Source organism: Seriola lalandi, unplaced genomic scaffold, assembly GCF_002814215.2.
Source record: "Seriola lalandi dorsalis isolate HSWRI2012SDOR001 ecotype SW California unplaced genomic scaffold, Sedor1 jcf7180002054672, whole genome shotgun sequence".
Classification (NCBI taxonomy): Eukaryota; Metazoa; Chordata; class Actinopteri; order Carangiformes; family Carangidae; genus Seriola; species Seriola lalandi.
Genome location: NW_019525225.1, coordinates 2,230,373 through 2,245,621, shown reverse-complemented (window position 1 = coordinate 2,245,621; position 15,249 = coordinate 2,230,373). Strand labels below are relative to the sequence as shown.

Below are 15,249 nucleotides of genomic sequence, written 5' to 3'. Positions count from 1 at the left end.
CACTTTATTTGACCAATGTGTTTCGGCTTGTGGCCTTCATCAGGGTCATCATAAAACAGGTCACAAAATAAGATAGGTATGATGGTTTAAGATGACCCTGATAAAGGCCACAAGCCGAAACACGTTGGTCAAATAAAGTTCTTCTTTTAAGACAAGTGTTGCTGGAGTTTTTTTTTTACCTCTTAGCACTGCTTTTGTAAGCAGTGTGGTGCTGAGTGTTCTGCTAAAGGGCACCTTTTTGAGCCAGAGATGAAACCACCAGTTACCCTGAAACCACAGGCCCACCCTCTTCTACCTGAGAGTTGGTCCATCTATTCTTTTTTTACATATTACATTAAAAGGTGGCTCCTTAAATGTAGTAAAACAATGGACCCATAATAACAATAACAAGCTGCAATGGCACAAGGCGTGCAAACAGCTAAACCGCTAAAAAGAATTTTACGGTTTATTCAGGAGCTCTTTTCTTGACTCATTACAAAATCACTGGATTTTTTATTTTCATTTTTGCTTCTGTTCTGTCACTTTTACACACAGACAGAACAGGAGCACTGACTCCAATGTCCTCCAAAGTCTGAATGTTGACAGGATCTCTTCTTTTCCAGCATCACCTCTCTGTTTAGTAGTTAACTATTCCTTCAAATTCTGTTTGGTGTTTTGTATATTAGCCAAACCATTTAAAAATTCTAACACTAGCGTATTCCTGTGTGCCATCATTCTAATTTCGGGATCATACGTTATCATTGCTGCTACAAAATGAAAGTGTGCATGTGGCCTTGGTGACATTATAAGCCTTCATCGGTTAAGCTCTGCCCTTGCAGCTTACGAAATGACACCACAAGGCTGCATTTTAATATCGCTGTCACACCATTGCTTGGTGAAACAGTGCAATATCAAAATCTTTGTCATTTTCAATTAATTTCAAGGTTGTTAAATATTACCTGCTGAAGGTAACATTCCTTTGAAGCCAGCATGCCATGTTTTGATGAGTGGAATGGGCATTGAGTTGACATTTTTCCACAGAAATAAATATGCCAAAACACTCACAATCCACTTCTTTCATTCTCACCTTTTTTTAGTGAAGAAATATGTTTTGTGGTAGGGCTGGCTGCATTCATCCATTAGGTCTAATCCAGTATCAATCTGAGAGCCCTGGCACAAAAACCACAGGAGTCTTTATTATCTTGGTGTATAAACTTAAGAAGGCAGCTCCTTTGAAACAAGCATAAAGCAGCATCTTAAAGGCAAAACCCTGCACCACACCCTGCTGTGCACCAGTCTGAAGATACATTATCTAATCTTGATGCAGTCTGTGAGATATGTGGACAAAGAGAGCAGTGAAGTGGCCAAAGTGACATCATCTAGATTTACTAACACACCGCAAGATATAAACAGAAGAGGTAAACTTGAGCTGTCCTACACAAACAGCTTGATGCATTCCAGCTAGGACCACATGGGTGGAAGAGCGAAATGAGGGGATGAAGAATTTGCGAATAGACACAGCAGGCTGAAATGAATAATAAAATATGAACATGGAATGGATCTGTGTTTGATCCTCTACTCCAGGCTACAGCTGTCATGTTGTAATGAAGGTAACAAATGATGCTGACAACCTCCTGTGTGGAGCCAAAGTCCTTGGTAGACTGATTGAAATGTCTTGGTAAAGTCTGACAATATCTGCTGCTATTTTTGAAACTCCTTGATATCAACATGCTTGCTGGGTAATCATAGGATTACTTTGACCAAACAATTAAATCTGTGTGGAAGGATACAGCCATCTGATAGCTCACCTAACGGAAAGGTATAGAGATTTTTTTGTAAATGTAATGAATTAAAATGTATGTGGACCTATTTCCTGAAAACTTTCCCAATGTACCACCACTCATTTCTGAAGGCCCCAGCACTTAAATGTGATCTTGAAGGCGTCAGGCCTAGATGTGAACATTCGGGGACAGCTGATGCTTGAAACACCTCAGCTGGTGAGCCTTCGGGTCCGCTGATAATACGGCATGTTGTGTTGCACTGAAATACTTCACTGGTTTCCCATGCAGAAGTATGTGAGCAGTTCTCAGGCTTCTTTGAATGCTTTGAGATAATTCTCAGTTGAGTCCTCTCTCCAACACTCACAAGACACACATGTCAGCTGTTCTTTCATCCAAATCCCACCCTGTCACTGCAGCTCTGGACCCCAGCAGCAGGCATAAAGAGGTATTACTCCACCATCAGCCTTTTGTGAAACAGGCTGTGAACAGTCGCTGGTGATACAGTACTGGGACTGACTCGCAATGTGTAATGACTATCATCTTCATCCCTCCATGTGTTGTGAGATTGAACTGTTTGACAATTATCCTGCTAATTTTACTCCGTTAGCTTTTTCATTTCTCTGTTTGTGAGCGAAATTTGGTTTAATTGATTTAATTATTCCGTTCAGGAGCTTTCATTTCTCGTTCCTCCTTAGTTTCAAATGACTGGCAGTAAAACAGGATGTTTGCAATGGATTGTGGGTACATCTGGGTTCCAAGATTTCCAACACACTTTGATGATTAAAAAGGGAGTTTATCCAGTGAGTCATTTACTTAATTAGGAGGAAACTTGAAGTTCTAATTTTGAAGAAACCACATTAATTTGGCAAATTTTTCAATAATCCATCTGTCAAGCGTCTGTCTTGTTCTAGGATCCAACTGCGCATTCACCCTCCAGTCTGTGAGTATGCATTACATTCCCCGTTGTATTTGAGCACATACAATTGTAAATGGCTGACAAGAGGATAACAGAAACACGTGCATGGAAGTAACATGATGGCTGCAAGGCCTTACCAGTTTGTAGGTTTAAATCCTGTTTATGACCATTGATGGATGTTCTCCCCTCTCTCTGTCTGATCCTCTATATCACTTTCAGCTGGCATAAAAGAACAGAGATAGGGCCGTGGTCAACCAGGTGATTGATGTTTTGAACTTCAGGAGTGAAATACAATCAGCCTCACCATGACCCCGAACAGGATAAGTGGTTAAGAATGAGTAGATTCTTTTTTTTTTTTTTACTTCAGTTATAAAAAAAAAACCTTAACATAGATATTTCCTATTTTACCCTAAAGCTGGTTTAAAGTGGGAAAATAACCTCATTCCACTCTGAGCTTGTTCAAGATATCTTCACTGAAGCTGCATGATGTGTACAAAAGCCCAATACCCCATGTTTTTTTTTTTTAAAGTCTGCTCCATTCAAACAGATTGGAATATTCTACATGTTTTGTGCATCATTTTATACACATTTAAACACAATTCAGTTCGACATATTTAGTATCTTAGGAAAATTTGGGATTTACTCTAGCATTGAGAATAAAGTTCTGGCTGCAAAGGCTGCTAATGACAGCGGGTCAGTAATGTCTAATAAGTTACAGCTTGTTGGGTTGTTATCAGTGGCCTTCCCAGTGTTAATGTAAAAATTTAAAGGACCAGTAAGTAATTCTCTGACTGCATAAAATGGAAATAAATTCAGAAAAATCTAATCCTGCATTTATGTGTCCCTTAATACATCAGACTCCACAATATATGAGAAAAGCGTAACCAAGCAGCACCAGAGAATATCAGATGCCGTTGTCTGGGCATTAAACAAATCAGATCTTATATCTCTGGTAGTTGGATAGTTGGATCAACTTTCTCTTTATGTCTGAATCACAGATTGTGCCTTTACAAACTGTACAGACGGCACAAATATGTTGCAAGTCGGAGGCAATCACAGGGATATACGCAGGATGCACACAGTCTTCATGTTCACACACACTATGCCATAACATGAAATCGAATGAAAGGATCCTGGTTGTGTGCTTTTCTAAAGAGAAAATGGTTCCCCTGATGTGAGGGGGAGAGGTGGGGGAGCGACCAGCAAACAGAGCAAGTATGTGCAAATGCAGCTGAGAGGAGCTTGTGTAAGCGGCTGAAGACTGAAGAGAGTGAGCGCCCTCTCCTGGTTGCACTGTTGTTTACTTGCAGTCGTCACCTGTGGAACTGTAAGACATGAAATCATCAACTCAGAGAAACAAAAAAAACCCCAAAAAAACAAGGCTGCTGAGTCAGGTTTCAGAAAGCATTTTTAAATTCATTTTATTATTTTATAGCTAATTTACAACAAGCGCTTCACTGAACTGGAACATTTTATTTTGCTTGATATTGTCATTGTTAAATATATTTTTCTGCATCAGTTGACTTTGTTGTAAGTTTGTAATCAGTCTTTTCTGTAAAAATTCATATATTTTATAAGGAATATCACACTATGATACGGATGGCTGAGAGAGATATTAAGAAATACATTGAACCCTCAAATAAAGAAATTGAAAACATATTATTCCATTCATGGATGTGTTGCCATGTGTTGTTGTTTCTGTGATTCTCTCAATGTGTAAATGTAAATGGATGTGTGGACGTGCTGATATCTTTGTGTGTGTATGTGTTTGTATGTGTGTGTGTGTGTGTGTGTGTGTGTGTTTGTGTGTTAGTGTGTTAGTGTGTGTGTGTGTGTGTGTGTGTGTCTGTGTGTGTGTGTGTGTGTGTGTGTGTTGCCCACCTGCAGTGTGCAGATGTTGTTTCTGTGTTTGAGCAGTTAAACTGGGCTGTGGCTCTGATGGATTCGGATCAGCAGTGTGCACGGCTAAATCTAAAGCCACACGGCACGCCAACATCTCTATTATATTTACAGCATTTCTGGCCAAAACCCAAAAGCTCTCTCAATGTGGAAAAAAAAAAAAAATTACAAAAATATACAGACTTGAGATGGAACCAGTGACAGTTCTAAATAAATAATAAACCATGACCAAAAACAGAAATTGATACTTGTCATTCACAGGCTTCAGCTGTTCCACCATGAGCTGAGAGAAGCAAGTGAACAAATATAAAAAAACAATAAATATGAATGGTCACTTCCATCAATACGTCCACCTTCACTCTTATAATCACTCTTATAATTCAGGACAAATTATAAGTAAATACAAACACATGCTCATAAAACCTCAAAGTCCCTATGCTTCCACTCACCATCTTTTTCCTGCTGATACCTGAAGCATTAAATGCCGTCAGTGCAAACTTTATAAATACTCTTTTTGTTTTATATCTTAGACACATGTAAAACCATCTTCATTGCATAACATCATAGCAATATTGCACTACATCTTCATGTGCGTGTCTCACTCTCTCGCTCTGGCACACACACACATATGCACACCACACCATTTATGTATTACACATTATAACCACCAGTGGATGTTATAAAGGATAGATGTTCTCATATAGTATCATTTATATATTGTATTTATAACACAAACCTTCTTGTCACCCGCACACACAAGCAGTAAACACACGTAGGTGCACGCACACGGTCTCACACACACACACACACACACACACACACACACACACACACACACACACACATAGCTGCATTGTACATGTGTCTCAATTCTTATACAAGAACATGTCAATTCTGTCAATTCAAAGCTCTAGTGTGAGGTCTGCTTTACATCGACTGGAACAGTTCAGTTATTTCTTTTTGCTGCGTCTTACAACAATAAAATGGGAACGTGAGTAAATTCAACAACCAAACAGCAATATTACCCAAAGAAATCAATGGAATATTGTTTGTAGATGTTGATTTTTACAGACTTAGTCCCGTTAGAAATTGTCATAAAAAAGATATATATATATATATTTATATTTATATTTATATTTATATATATAGGCCATTTATTTGTTAAACATGACTTAGATTTAATTCGCGTGGACACAAGAGGGAGAAAGAAGCAGAGAAAAAGTGGAAGAGAGAGAATAAAAGAAGACCTATTCCTCCCACACAGAGGAGTTTCCACACATGGATGTGCACAAAAGCGCACACAAGGAGACGCACACGCACGTACACACACACACACACACACACATACACGCACACACAAGCTGACACAGACACACACACATGCCATGGCTTTTACTGCGGCCACTGGAAACAGTGTGTACGTCTGCGGCTGAGGGATTCTTTTGGAAGAGTGATCGGTGAGTTGGCTGTGGTGCGATGAAGCTAACAGCTCTGCTGTTTGTGCCTAGAAGATAACATTCATCCTGGATTCTGACTAGCAGGTCAGAACAGCCAGTCCCCCTGTAGAGGAGTGTGCTAGGTTACAGCTGAGGTTACAACTCTACGTGTGTGTGTGTGTGTGTGTGTGTGTGTCTGTGTGTGTATGTGTATGTGTGTGTGTCGGTGGATAAGTGAGTGTGTGTGCTTCTGTGTTGGTGCGTGAGTGTGTGTGTATAAGAGAGCAGAGGCTAAACTGGATGTCAGAGCATCTACTGTGCTCAGGACTTCAGGACTGGCCTCTCATGACCATATCTCATGACCTCATCTCTCTTCTCTTCTTCCTTCATGAGACATGCTAAAAAAACTCCTCCACAATCAGGAGGTGGCGAAGGAGAACACACCCTACCTACTTGCCTTTCTTTTTATTTTATATTTTTCTTTCTTTTTTTTTTTTAGTCAGATTTTTCCATAGTTTTTGTCTCCTGTCTCCATTGTCTTTGAGGATGCATGCACAAATTCAGCATATGAGTTTTTATCATTATAATTATTTGAACTGCCTTTAAATAATGCCTCGCAATATTCAACATGGGTGATTGAGCAAATGTCAGTCTTGGTCACTGAGGTGTAAGTCTGGGTTCACACCCAGAACCAAGAAGAGATTCACGAAAAAAAGGACTCTTTGCCATGAAAGGACTCCTGGTCAAGAGGGACTCAGCAGGATCTGGGCCCCCTGTTCTCAGTCTTCCCCCTTTCCTGCCTGAAACAAGGCAGAGCTGACAGGAGGAGGAGGAGGAGAGAAAGCCTGGAGGTCATATAAAAAGAGGGGTCGGTGTCTTTTTGGGGCACCTCCATCTCAGACATAGGCGCGTGGAGGTGTTCAGTGGGGGCGTGAGACTTCCGAGGGATGGGGAGGGTGAGGTGGTCTTAATACTACCTCGGGGTCCATCCCTGCTGGGTCACCCTCTACTCTCTTTCAAGCCCTGCCAGTATATCCAGACTGTGTCTAGATCCAGATGACATAGACTGTAGTTCACACCTGGCATCAAAATGCATCAGAAATCTCTCAAGTAATCACTTATGATTGGATTCCGCTTCACATTTGAGTTGATTTGTTTATCTGTTGAGAAGCTGCAACTGCATCTAAAGAGAAAAAACACACATTACACACTAAGTTGTTTGGCATCGCTAAATCAACTGTGTTTATGACATTTACATCCCCAGTTTTGGGTGCAGTCACAGCTGTATTTAGAGCTGTCTACTTGTGGCCAAGATGCATTTTAATGCTAAGTGTGATCAGGGCTTTAATACTCAGTCCTGCCTCATTAAAGTGGAATACTGATTAAGTCTTTTCTCTCAGTCTCTTTCAGTTTAATTACACATGACTGTGTTCACATCTGTCTCAGAGTCTCTTTTTTGGTATCAGTCTTTGTCTCGCTGTGTCACTTCCTGTGTTTGTCTCTGTTTCTGTGTTTGTCTTAGTATGCATTTGTCTCTCTGTGTCATTCTCAGTGATTGCCTAAGCACTGACTTTGCTGGAGGACAGATACGCAGGCGAGGCTGGCTTGGCTGTGAGGGTGAAGGGTGGTGTCGGTTGGTGGTTGTGAGGGAGGGGCGGTTGGGCGGGTGCAGCATCACAGCCTCTCCCGAGTGGGGATCCAGATGTAAGGCCCTGATTGCTCCTCGATCACTGTCTTTACTTTGTGATAGACCTCTTCAAAGCTGTCCCCTTCCACGACAGCTACAGCAGGACGCAGGATGAGTGAGGGAGGGAGAGAAGACGAGGGGTGGAGAAAGAAATGGCACAGGCAGAGGCAAAATAAAAGAGAAAAGAGAGAAAAAAGAGAGAAAAGAGAGAAAAGAGAGACAGCAGGAAGCAGGAGAAATAGAAACATCAGGGGGGAAAGGAAAAGAGAGGCAGAAAAAGATGGACGTTTATCAAACGTGTTTGCATGACAGTGTGAGGAATAATCAATTAATATACATTATGAATACAGTTTGATAATCTGTGCACATCAATATTGTGTGAAATCACTGTTAAGAAAAGGCGCATTTACATTATGTATGTCTGTCTCCAAAGTCTCCCACATATTTATTCAGTCTCACACATATTCTTTCAGTGGCTGATAGAATGTCACATATGACAGCTGCACATGATTTGTTATAAATTGTAGAGAGCACATTCATATTCTGTCAACTGCTGTGATTTGCCCTAAATGTGTCTCTTCAATGTTAAAAATCCCTGAGTCCTCCAAGGAAACAATAATTTCTTGTTACTCATTCAGCAATATCAGGAACATGTAAATATGTAGTTCATCTTTGCGGATGAAGCATATTTTGTTTTTGGCTTTAAACAGTAAAAAAAAAAAAAGTCATAAAGTGAAACGCATATATTCTCACCCTCTGAAGTCTGCACACGTTGTTTACAAAATGTTGTCATGATATCAAGTGGATTATGAGTAAGCATATAGTGGAGTGCAAACACAGGTGTATTAGCTCACGTTTATTATCTGGTGCTGCCATATTCCAAATCCAAATCCACTGGTATGTAGTATGCAGGGTGTGTAGACACTGCAGGATACCAGAAATCCCAGGCATCTGTGTTGTCACTGTGTGTGGACATCATTCCCGTGTGCACTTACCTGAGAAACACTCTAGGAAGTCTTGTTCTAGTTTGAGGGCTCGGTCCATTCCTTTCCTGGCCTGCTCCTCTGTCAGGCGAGTGTTGATCTCTCTGTTAACATCATGTACAATCTACTGTAACACATATGTTCGTGATGTGCAGAATATTCAATTTCTGTCATTAAAATGCATGAAGAGCTTTTGCATTTACATACAGGACATTCTCCAGTGACTTGGGCCGGACAAAGATGGCGATAGGATGAAGCTGAGCTGCTTGTAGTCTGCGCACAGCGTTGGCCGATACGTCCAGGATGCAGTGTTTCCCCTGCTGCTCGTGCACATGTGCGGGGGAAGAGAGGTTGTGGCTTATCAGTCAAAATTTTCTCAAATGGAGCATTGCTTTTATCAAACATTTCAATCAATAGAAATTAAAGTTATTTTTTATCACCAGTAAATTCATCATACTTTTAAATAACGTTCCTTTGCCTGCTCTTATTGTTATAGTACAAATGATTATTTATCAATGAATGGAAGTAATTATAACCAATTGCAATAAAGGATTAGAAAAACATAAAATATTATTATTGCATATTCTTATTTCATAGTACAAGATGTTGCTGCCCACCTGCTCAGCCACCTCACGGACACTCTGGACACTGGTGCCGTACAGGTGACTGTTGTACTGGCCTGCCTCGATGAATCGATGGCTCTGGATGTCCTTCTCCATCTGTTCCCGTGAAGACACAAAGTGATAGTCCCGTCCATCCACCTCATATTCCCTCTTGGGCCGCGTGGTGTCTAACAGGCAAAGAACAAAACAATAAAAGCAATGCATGCACTCGCACCACTTATTAGAATCTTAATATTAAAGCAATGAATTCTCTAAGAGGGGGTGCATTACGCAGACGTCACTCTAAAATGGCTGCAGGAGGCAGCAATGGCATCAAATTATAACCAGAGAGTTTCTATGACTGACAGCATAATTACTTACGTGGTACACAAGATCCAAACTTATCAGGAAACTCAGACAACAGGTCGTCATTTATCCTGTCCTTCACAGGACCCAGAATGATGATGGGCCTCGCATAATGAACTTAGCATGAGGAGAAAGACAGTAGGAGCATTCAGAAAAGGGAACTCAAAACAAAAGTGCAATTTTATATAAAAGGCTTTAAAAAAAAATGGACTTTCTTCTTTATGACCTTACCTTCCACTTGGGTGACTGTCTCATAACTGTGTGATGGTTTATCTCTCCCTGGAGACAAAACAAAAAAGCATCCAGCCAAATTTCTTTTTACCTTTATAAACTGACATTTAGGTTCATGCATGCATGTGTGGGTGTGTGTATGTGTGTGTGTGTGTGTGTGTGTGTGTCTGTACTTATGTGTAATGAACGTGATGTATTTTCAAATACAGGAGTTAATACATCAGATGTCATCAGGAGCAGTAAAGACATGAATGTGTTGGAGGTGAAGAGTACAGTCTGGAGGAAAATGTGAAGACTGCTTGGGTTTATATTTGTCAGTCTGGGTAACGTCCGCAAATTGATGGTGAGGCATTTAAAGATGACAGCAACACCAAAGAGTATAATAAAAGGTAGTAGAATAAAGGTAGGCTAAGGAGTGTGCAGTTACTGATAGTTAATACTGCTACTTGCACCTTTAATTGGGAATAATCTCGTAATGGATACACAAAACAGTATCCTACAGGATGTGAACATGCACATTAAGTGTATGAAAATAAAACAGTAAGATCTTGCCCATCTCAATAGTGTTAACTGTAATCTGCTGAAAATCAGGAACAATACACATTTATGTTTCATACTAATTACCTTGAGTGCTCAAAGTATCTCGACCATGGTCCTGCAACAGAAAGGAGAGCAGAGATTTACACACAGGGAGACAGTCTGAGAGAACCAGCATCTTTCAAAGAGCTCTGCTGAATGAACTTACCCTCTCTTTGGTGTTAACACGAGACCACTCTTTTCTTTCCACCCTGTAGGGATGAGGACAAAGGATTTAAGCATTCCATTTTTGGAAACAGAGGGGAGAAAAGGGGAGAGTGATAATCATGGCTCCAATGGATTTTACACATTCATTTTGTCTTATTTGTTGCCAACAAATGTTCAAAAATGAACAATCAAACTAAAAAATGATTAACCAACTCCTAACATTTTATATAAATCATAGTTAGGTCACTATCGAGCTAAATCACTCCGATATGTAGTTGCAGTTACACATTGAGTTTAATCAACGTGTTTACCAACTGATGAAACACCATAAAAGGTCATTCACCCCTCCCACACTCACTCACAGTGAGATGTGTGTCTGACCTGAGCTTGCTAGGGATGAAGCCGACCTCTTCAGCCTCATTCTGGGGGCTGACTTTACGGGCCTGCCACCACTCCTCATCTCCGCAGTCCAACACATGCAGCACATCTCCAAACCTGAAGCCCAGTGCTTGACTGAGGAAGCCACAGTCCGCAGTCTTGTCATAGTCAAAAAGAGCCCTGAGTGATGAAAGAATTTGAATCAGTCACTTCATAAAAAACTCTTCTATATTCTATTTAACCTCTTGAACATCAATATTATGAACAGTTTTCTTGCATTTTGCATTTTAAATAACTTATTGCAATACATTTCCAGGCAGTTTGAAAACATCACATACTGTTTATATTGTGCTGGCCTTTTTAAGAAATATCCAAATTGAAGATGTAATTGTGTTAAGGCTGCACCAAATGAAACACCCTGTTTGATTACTGACATACACAAACAGGTGTTACTTTGCATGGAAGTCTAAATTCAGTGATGAAAAAGGCAAACAAGAGGAATAAAACTCTTACAGTCAACAATACAGTCGTCTACAACAATTTAGCTGACAGTATGGAGAGAAACCCACAGGAATATGTTTAAGCTTTTCAGAAAGATGAAGAAAATCCTCTAACACAGCAAGCTGGCTGGAAATGCATAAATAAATAAATGAATTTCATAAATAAATAAATAAACAAATGTAGAAATGCATAAATAAATAAATGTAAAAAAAATACAGAAATTATATTTTTTTTAACACCAACATTTTTGTATTTATCAAATTTATGTATTTAATTATTTATTTCCGCATCTATTAACTTATTTATACTTGTCATTTTTCGTTCTTCATATGGATGTAGACTAATTACACTTCGGCGCCATCTTGGAATTACACGTTTTGCATCTGCGTTTTTGTCACTTAACACAGCCCTGACATGGTCGTGAATTCTGCTAAATTGTCGCTGAAAAGTTAACCGGCTCTTCGGTTGTTTTTATTTCAAGCCTTCATCCGTTGAGCTATTTATTTTGTTAGCAGTGAATGTCTGCAACGAGTGCTCCACTCGCACAGCCTTGACCACGAAAAAATAAGGTAAAATGAGCAGAAGCGAACATAAGGGAGGTAACCATAAAGTTAATGTCGGGGCAGGTACATTATATTAATACAACCGCAAACAACAGGCAGTGTCAGTATCAGTGGAGCTAGTGTTTTCTTCTGAATAAAAATCAAACTGAGCCACAAGAAGCAGAGAGGACGCTGGACAAACATGCCAGCAGCAGCTTTATGGGTCGTGGAGGGTGTTTTGGAGGGAAACTACAATCAAATGGCGGTGGAACAACAACAACAGCATACTTCTTCGCTCTCTGGGCTACGAGGAAGCATTGTTGGAGCTCCTGCTGCTGTCGGTACAATCTATGTTGCCTGACACATCCAGGATGAAAGACCCAGAGCAGACTCTTTGAATTGTCCTGTTACTGGTGGCACACCTTGACCCTGTGAGGACTCATCAATTTACACTGGAAATCACAGGAAGTTCTTCCAAAGGTAAGGCGCATATTCCTTGTTCACTGTGTAGTGTGATATGGTTTAGCAGGATTTTTCTGGATTATTACGAACATCATTTCTATTGTATTTATCTTTCTATGGCAGTCTTCTCATAAGCTTCCCTTACTACCGTCCCACCATGTTTTATGTGACGCTGGTTGGTTGGTTGGTTTGATGTGATTACTCTTTGACTGTAGATGCTTGGAGTGGAGTGGTGTTGTTCAGGGTGCTGAAACAGTGTTGAGTTTGCCTCACTTGCATTTCTGCATAAGTTAGATGTGTATAGGATGGTCTCTGCAGCTGTCTTTTCAGCAGTTTGGCATTTCTACCAAAAATTGTCTGATTTAACTAAAGTATAATTTTGTTTGCTCTCAGTGATTGCTTATATTTTTATGTACAGCAGTTCTGAACTTACTTAACTAACTATAATTAAGGGGTTTTCAGAAAATGGTCATGTACAGTGAATATTAAAATCTATAGTGTAAACACAGTAATGCAATGGTATTTTGTCAGTATTTTCACTAAATTTAGTATTGGCAGTAAATGTGTTGAATCTAAAAAAGCGCATGTAAAGCCGCAATCGAATGACATTTTGGTACATGGTGAGTTCAAGTCTTTGTTGGACTGTGTAAGATAGCTAGATACAGTATTTATTAATATACACATTTGGTGTGGACATTGTGAAACCAGTCCTGTCTTGGTGTTGGACTAGTGCTTGCCCTAACTTGAGTTTGTTAAGAAAGAAACAGTTACTCATTTGTGAATGTTGCATTATTTTTCTCTGTGGACAGTTCAGAAAATCCCTATATTAAAGGTAAGCCATGAATCAAACCAGCATATTAAGCTAAGCCACGAATCCTGACCTTATTTAAAAAAATAAAACCATGAAAAAGGCCAAATATATTAAACTGTACTCATTGGTTTTTAAGATGGAGTGAACTGCTTAGCTCATAAAACATTTTGAATATATATACCCATTCTCCTCACACAGCTCGCTGATGATCAGTCAGTATTTATAATCACATCCTGTATATGTTCCTCTGCCTTGTAGGTGTAGTGTTTTGTGATTTCTTGTTCATATAGTGCTGTATCTTTGCCATTCTGTCTCTCTGTTCTGGCTTCAACTCGCATAACATCAGAGCCTCTCTGACTAGTGCAGGTGCTAGTCTTGTCTGCAGGGCTGTATTGCTAATTCAGGGATAAACAGCATTTCTTAAAAACATCGTCTGTCATGAGGCTTCTACGGGAGCATATCATTCTTTAACAATCTGCTAGTGGAAGGTTATTCTACTTGTTCAGTTAGTACATTTTCCTATAAATCAAATTCCCTCTGATGACTGAATCATATTCTCACTTTAAGAACTCAGCATTCCAGCTTTAGAAAGGTTTTGCATTTCGTTTATACATTTAAAAACAACAGGTGACAGCGCTTTGGTGAATGGCTGGTCTTGCTCATATTGTGACTAACGTTACTACAACAATGCTACAAAAGAGAAGCCCTCTGGTCCTAAACCTGCTGCACTGATTGTTAGCTAGCTAATGTGTTTGCAACCAGATTATTAACATAACCTCACAAGCGAACTCTCTACATAATCAATCAAAGTAACTAAGCTTTAATGTTTAATTATAAAATTCTTTATAATAACCAAAACTGTAAATGTAGAGATGTATCACAATCACTGTTGCCCAACGGCTATGGACCGCCACTATATGGAAGTTAAAGGGTGTATTAACCCATAAGTCTTGTTCTGTAGCCACTCTTTCATCCGTGTCATATTGTACCAAAGGTACTTAAAGTGTGAGACCTGATGTAGAAGCCTCTCTTTGGGTTGCTTCTTAGCGTCGTGGTCCCAGATCCCATGCTGCTGTTCATCAGCTGTTCCCTCAAGTCATGGATTTTAGCCTCAAAACGGCTGTACTCTGAAATAGAGAAATAAAAGCACACATGAAAAGTTTGCTTCATAACTAATAACGATGCATCAGTTCAGCTTTTTCTCTCTCGATACTAATTCTGCTACTTCAACTTAAGCATACCAATCTGACACCAGTGCTCTCTTTTTCCCAAATCTAAAATTTGTATATCTCTGCATAGAACTGTTTTAATTTTATGTAAAGTTATTGAAGTCTACAGAGTGTTATTGCACTAACAGCGCCTGAGCCATGACTGAATAAATGTAACTGATATTAGACTTCATTTAATTTCCAATAGAATTTAAAATACTAACTAATTAATTATTTATTCACACATTGCCTACATTTCCACCTTATTTTTGGTAATCTGTTTTTGAGACATTCTGCTCATAAACAAACAAGCACAAACAAGCAGACACTCTTTGTCAGAAGTAACAAAGAAATTTGTTATTTTAGCTGATTTGACATTGTTTTGTCGCTAATTCAAAAAGATATTACTAAGACTCATTACTAGACTAGACCAGACTAAATATCTTGAAAATTTGTATGCACAAGAAAGTCTTGGTATGAAAGTGTGTTGTTATGCATGGCGGTTGTAAAGCCACTGTACCATCGGGTCGGTACTGAGCGATGATGGTCACTGTCTGGCCAGCGTTCTTCAATGCTGCAGCTGCCTGTTCGTGTGTGGCCATACGCAGGTCAACACCATTCACCTGATGCACACACAGTATGACTGTTAACAGCTACAACTGAAAAAAAAACACGTAGTGCAATTGTAGGATGCATGAATGTATGTGTGACAAGTTTTTGAAG

General features: G+C 39.6%; 1 protein-coding gene across 3 annotated transcripts in view; it reads right to left on the bottom strand.

The window, feature by feature from the left end:
- Positions 1-4,071: 4,071 nt before the first annotated feature.
- The window catches only part of dlg4a (discs, large homolog 4a (Drosophila)), a 73,802-nt gene continuing 62,624 nt past the window's right edge, over positions 4,072-15,249 (bottom strand). For all 3 annotated transcript variants that reach the window (XM_023421533.2, XM_023421531.2, XM_087178029.1), the window contains 11 exons: positions 15,047-15,149; positions 14,331-14,445; positions 11,006-11,182; positions 10,626-10,668; positions 10,505-10,535; positions 9,881-9,928; positions 9,665-9,766; positions 9,299-9,471; positions 8,889-9,001; positions 8,694-8,785; positions 4,072-7,792 (listed from right to left, as the gene is read on the bottom strand). In XM_023421533.2, coding sequence (XP_023277301.1) covers positions 7,686-7,792; positions 8,694-8,785; positions 8,889-9,001; positions 9,299-9,471; positions 9,665-9,766; positions 9,881-9,928; positions 10,505-10,535; positions 10,626-10,668; positions 11,006-11,182; positions 14,331-14,445; positions 15,047-15,149 — 1,104 coding nt within the window. In that variant the 3' untranslated portion in view covers positions 4,072-7,685. The remainder of the gene's footprint in view (positions 7,793-8,693; positions 8,786-8,888; positions 9,002-9,298; positions 9,472-9,664; positions 9,767-9,880; positions 9,929-10,504; positions 10,536-10,625; positions 10,669-11,005; positions 11,183-14,330; positions 14,446-15,046; positions 15,150-15,249) is intronic.